Source organism: Miscanthus floridulus, chromosome 18, assembly GCF_019320115.1.
Source record: "Miscanthus floridulus cultivar M001 chromosome 18, ASM1932011v1, whole genome shotgun sequence".
Lineage (NCBI taxonomy): Eukaryota > Viridiplantae > Streptophyta > Magnoliopsida > Poales > Poaceae > Miscanthus > Miscanthus floridulus.
Window position 1 is genome coordinate 43,016,469 of NC_089597.1, and position 5,796 is coordinate 43,022,264.

General features: G+C 53.6%; 1 protein-coding gene across 1 annotated transcript; it reads left to right on the forward strand.

Moving 5' to 3' along the window:
- Positions 1–1,422: 1,422 nt before the first annotated feature.
- Positions 1,423–4,627, forward strand: LOC136520555 (probable auxin efflux carrier component 1c). Its single transcript, XM_066514111.1, has 6 exons — positions 1,423–2,695; positions 2,779–3,055; positions 3,166–3,251; positions 3,388–3,545; positions 3,870–3,946; positions 4,136–4,627. The coding sequence occupies exons 1-6, from the start codon at positions 1,549–1,551 to the stop codon at positions 4,200–4,202; spliced, it is 1,812 nt and encodes a 603-aa protein (XP_066370208.1). The 5' UTR covers positions 1,423–1,548; the 3' UTR covers positions 4,203–4,627.
- Positions 4,628–5,796: the final 1,169 nt, after the last annotated feature.

The window sequence follows — 5,796 nt, forward strand, 5'->3', positions numbered from 1 at the left end:
CTCTACTCACGCTTCACCGCTACAACAATCCATCGTACTCAAGCCCATAGCTTTTCCTTCACCTTGCATGGTCCATCGCAGTCGGGTCTTGCTTGACTTTCAACATCTTGGCATACAAGACTACTTTGTACTTCATATACTCAATGATCTTCACTTGGATTATCATCTTGATCTCATTAATTCTTCACTAGTTGAACCTTTCATCACATACAGATGTGCCATCTCCACTCCACGGCTTCATGTAGCTCAACTAGCTTGTGGACCAAGCTAGCTTACAACTCACTCGTTAAATCGTTTATTCAACGTTGCATCAAAACCAAACAAAGACCTCTCTAGAAGACTCGTTGGGGAGGGAGGACATTAGAAATGTCATAGGATCGGCCACCTAAAACATCAACAAATATCATTGAGAGACCTATTGGGCAGTAGGGGTTAGAAAAGTTTGAGGTTGAAGAAAGAGCATAAAGTGTAGTAGATTGATTTTGATCGATTGGATAACTTAATTGGTCATGATCATCTCATATATATAAAGTAGATGGTATTATCCCAGTAGGACATGTATCACACACGTAATCTGCAAGTTTTCCGTGAGACCAAATGAGTTTTCATCGAAGAAAACTCGAAACCTCATCGGACAGCCAAAACTAGCCTGGGCTGGTTTCTTCTGTTCCCCACACAATCACCAGCAAACACCATCCTGGACCGGTTTCTAAACAGGTCCTGGACCGGTTTCTAAACAGGTCCGTTTTCTACAAACTTTGTAATTTTGACCCAAATTGAATCCCTTTCATTTGCATTTGATTTTTCAATTCGACTTTTGACTTTCAGATTTCACTAGCTCCGATTGTTACCATATTCGCTTGTTGGTTTCAGCCAGCTCAAACCAGTTAGCCAACAGTATTTTTCTCTCACAACAAACCAGCACCAGCCAGCCCAAACCAGCCCAGAAACTAACCAGCGAACATGCCGTGTCTTTTATCCAATGGTTTATGGTGACTGATCTCAACGGCCGGCAAATACTCTCTCCGTCCCATAATAGAAGTCATTATGGAATACGTGCAGGTCAAACTTTTTCAACTTTGACTAGGTTCGTAGAAAATACGTGTAATATTTATATCTCCAAATAAATTTATTATAAAAGCATATTCAACAATCTATCTTATGATACTAATTATGTATTATAAATACTAATATTTTTTTATATATAATTAGTTAAAGTTAAAAAATACCGATTTATTAGGAAGCGAGGACTTGTGTTTCCGGATAGGGGAGTGCGTGCAGATTTTCTCCTACCGTTGCCCCTCGCGTCCTGACTCCTGAGTTCCTCACCTCCCCCCTCGTGTCGGGGAGTGTGCAGTGCACATCTGATGTGTATAAATAATCACACGCACCTATGCCCACTCCCCCCTCCCGCGTGCCTCCACCCCACTCGTCACACTCTCCCACCACACCACCGGCGCCATAAAGTGCGTTCCCGGCTGCACGCACGTCGAGGAGCTAGCAGCTCGCAAGTGTTTCTTGTCGCGGCGGCGGCGACGCGTCGGCAAGATGATCACGGGCACGGACTTCTACCACGTGATGACGGCCATGGTGCCGCTGTACGTCGCCATGATCCTGGCGTACGGCTCCGTGAGGTGGTGGCGCATCTTCACGCCGGACCAGTGCTCGGGGATCAACCGCTTCGTGGCGCTCTTCGCGGTGCCGCTTCTCTCGTTCCACTTCATCTCCACCAACAACCCCTACACCATGAACCTCCGGTTCATCGCCGCCGACACGCTGCAGAAGCTGATCGTGCTGGCGCTGCTCACCGCCTGGAGCTACCTCTCCCGGCGGGGCTGCCTGGAGTGGACCATCACGCTCTTCTCCCTGTCCACGCTGCCCAACACGCTGGTGATGGGCATCCCGCTGCTCAAGGGCATGTACGGCGACTTCTCCGGCAGCCTGATGGTGCAGATCGTGGTGCTCCAGTGCATCATCTGGTACACGCTGATGCTCTTCATGTTCGAGTACCGCGGCGCCAGGATCCTCATCACGGAGCAGTTCCCGGACACGGCGGGCGCCATCGCGTCCATCGTGGTGGACCCCGACGTGGTGTCGCTGGACGGGCGCAACGACGCCATCGAGACGGAGGCCGAGGTGAAGGAGGACGGCAAGATACACGTGACGGTGCGCCGTTCCAACGCATCGCGCTCCGACATCTACTCCCGGCGGTCCATTGGGTTCTCCAGCACCACGCCGCGGCCCAGCAACCTGACCAACGCCGAGATCTACTCGCTGCAGTCGTCGCGGAACCCCACGCCGCGGGGCTCCAGCTTCAACCACACCGACTTCTACTCCATGGTCGGCCGCAGCTCCAACTTCGCCGCCGGGGACGCGTTCGGGCTGCGCACCGGCGCCACGCCCAGGCCGTCCAACTACGAGGAGGACGCGCAGGGCGGCAAGGCTGCGAACAAGTACGGCGGCCAGTACCCGGCGCCCAACCCGGCCATGGCGGCGCAGCCCATGCCCACCAAGGGTCTCAAGAAGGCGGCGGCCAATGGGCAGGCCAAGGGCGAGGACGGCAAGGACCTGCACATGTTCGTCTGGAGCTCCAGCGCGTCGCCCGTGTCCGACGTGTTCGGCAATGGCGCCGCGGAGTACAACGACGCCGCCGCCGTCAAGGAGGTCCGCATGGCCGTCGCCTCCCCGCGCAAAGGTAGCGACGACCTCCTACTTGTTGGCTGCGCCCCATGCTCAGATAAATAAACTTGTTGTGTTCTTGTTGGATGTTTTAATTAGTTGCGGCGGACGGGAGGAAGGAGCGGGGCGAGGACTTCACAGAGCGGGACGACTTCAGCTTCGGGAACAGGGGCGCGGCGGAGAGGGACGCGGAAGCCGGCGACGAGAAGGCGGCGGCGGTGCAGGGAAATGCCGGCGGCGTGGCGGCGCCCGCGGCGATGCCACCGACGAGCGTGATGACGCGGCTCATCCTCATCATGGTGTGGCGCAAGCTGATCCGCAACCCCAACACCTACTCCAGCCTCATCGGCCTCATCTGGTCGCTCGTCTGCTTCAGGTAATTCGGCATCACCGGCGGCGTGAGTGATTTCAATGTGCGTTCGATCTTTCCCTCACTCACTAATCTGTTTCGTTTCTCGATGTCGTCTTTGCTCGGCGGGCGGACAGGTGGAACTTCGAGATGCCGGCGATCATCCTCAAGTCCATCTCGATCCTCTCCGACGCCGGGCTCGGCATGGCCATGTTCAGTCTCGGTCCGTGGATCTGAAAACCCTCTCTCTGCCCTGCCTCGTCCTCTCTGCACCTGGACGCCACCTATGGAACACTGAATCTTGCTTGTACCGAGTGCATAACTGACACCGTGTGACGTCGCTTCCTCCGTGCATGCAGGGCTGTTCATGGCGCTGCAGCCACGGATCATCGCGTGCGGGAACAAGGTGGCCACGTTCGCCATGGCCGTACGGTTCCTGACCGGCCCGGCCGTCATGGCCGCCGCCTCCCTGGCCGTCGGCCTCCGCGGCACGCTCCTCCATGTCGCCGTCGTCCAGGTAAACAAAACCTTCACGATCGACCAAGACCAACCAACCGCACAAACGAACCAAACCACAGGCATGCCACTGACAAGGACAGCCTTTTGAAAAAAAACAAAAAAATTCCAAACAGCGGCAAAGTGGCCGGCCGGGCATGCCGATCGATATGCCCCCTGTGCCGGTAAAGCGCGGCACAGCCTCCCTTTCGCTTTTGGACTTTGCACGCACGCACAACACAAACGCCGGCTGAAACGCCGTCGATCGCCTTTTTTTTGCCCCCCGCCTCTGAGATCTGACTGACGTTCGTTTTGTTTACTGACGACGCACGCATCTGCATCGCAGGCCGCGCTGCCGCAGGGCATTGTCCCCTTCGTCTTCGCCAAGGAGTACGGCGTGCACGCTGACATCCTCAGCACGGCGTAAGCACACGCACCTCAGCTTTGTGTTCCATCCATGAATCGATCGATCGATCCGTCTTGGGTCTTGCATGCAGCTGAGCTAGCACTAGCAGCAGAGGCGCCGAGATTCTCGGGTCTCCCCGCTTTGCCTCTGCCTGCCTCAGGGTTTTGTCTCACCTGCTGTTGGCTTTGCTTTATTTGTGGTTGCAGAGTCATCTTCGGCATGCTCATCGCGCTGCCCATCACGCTGGTGTACTACATCCTGATGGGGCTGTGAAAAAGCCAGACAAGCTGTTCGTTCTCGCAGTCGCAGGCCAGCCACAGCTCAGCGATGCCGGATGGATGGAGCAGGAAGGAGACAGACGAGGGGACAAGAGAACTGCAGCGACTGCGCGTACGTGCAGGGGAGGAGGTTAATTCGTAGGAGTATTAGTTCTTAGGTGTAGAGATCATGCATGGAAGGTGGTTAGAGCAAACAAAATGTTTAGGACAAGAGCTCCAAGGCCTTGGGATGACGACAGTTTGCCAAGCATCCGGTTGCTAAGGTTACGAGGTTGGTTTGGGTGTGTTAGGGAGTTGTTAATCATGTGGAGGGCTTTCCATGGATAGTTGGGCTAGCCATGCCTTATGAAATGGATGCATGTCACTTTGATGGAATGGAATGCTAGGGCTCTCGTTCATCATCTAGGGTATACTACTTTGGATTGGCAACATGTTTCTACTTCAGTACTTCTTTAACATTATCTGACATCAAAACGGTGGAGTAGGGGTAATTTGGTCTCTAATCATTGAAGAACAAACCTTTGAGTTCTGCAATTGTACTAGGCCTATTGTGCTTAGAATTTGAAAATAAAGCCAGCCGACGGGAAGAAAAATAAACTGAATAAAATGCACATCATATAACCTTTTTTTTTTCTTGAACCCTTAAGCGGAGCCGGTACTCCACTAGAAGTACCCCGTATGCAGCAGTTTAGGAACAGCCCAGCCCAGGTACCGTGGAACAGGTGGCCAGCACTACACGGGACGGGAATATGGGATTCGACGTGGACCGGTGAGGCGTATCCAACGACACGCAGGGCGTCTCGCTGGGGAATCGAGTACCCTTGTCGTCGGACGGACCTGGAGACGGCGGTTGGTACAACAAATTGATCGATGTTGGATGAGTATCAGTACTAACAAATACTTTTTGTCTCCCCTCAAGTTAATTAGAAGCGTTTTTCAGGTAATCAATCATCATCTTCCTGCTACGCATTAACAACTCTCTCTCGCTGGGGTTTCCTACGTAGTTTAGGTACTACAGTACGTACGCAGCGCAGCGATTCATGGAACGCTGTCTGCCGGTATGCATGTACGATGACTGTTGACCGATGAGGAGAGGAGACATGTATGTACGTGACACACTTTGTTTATCAACTAACCGCAGGGCGAATGATGTGTTCTCCGAAAAGATAATGAAAAAAGTGGGAAGCGCGCGCGCAATGATTCCTCATAAGAATGGGGGGAAAGTTTGGCACTAGCAGCACGTTTGAGCAAAAGTGCGTGCCCTGGCCGCAGATTTAAAAACAAGAGAACCTATGGAGCTCAGACTCAATGAGAGCGTACCCGTCACTCCGATTAATTCTCGTCGTCCAATCTTTGATCCTACGGCACATGTTGCTTGAATCCGCATTTGTCCAGATCATCTTCTTGTAGCTTCTGTTGCTTCCGCTTCTACTCAACACCAAATATATATCCGACTTTCGATTCACAGCACACACTCTTCTCTCTCGTGCCCACCTCTCCTCTAGTCCTCCCTCCCCCTCTCTCTTGGCTAGGGCGGGCCCCGTCGTGCGCGTCCCGGCGGCGGCGTGGCAGGCCCCCGGCGAGGAAGG

Excerpts from the sequence above, each read along its gene's own strand:
- LOC136520555 (XM_066514111.1), top strand. The coding sequence starts at position 1,549 with ATGATCACGGGCACGGACTTCTACCACGTGATGACGGCCATGGTGCCG. Across the intron at positions 2,696-2,778 it reads CGTCGCCTCCCCGCGCAAAG|TTGCGGCGGACGGGAGGAAG; the intron begins GTAGCGACGACC and ends TGTTTTAATTAG. Across the intron at positions 3,252-3,387 it reads CATGGCCATGTTCAGTCTCG|GGCTGTTCATGGCGCTGCAG; the intron begins GTCCGTGGATCT and ends CCGTGCATGCAG.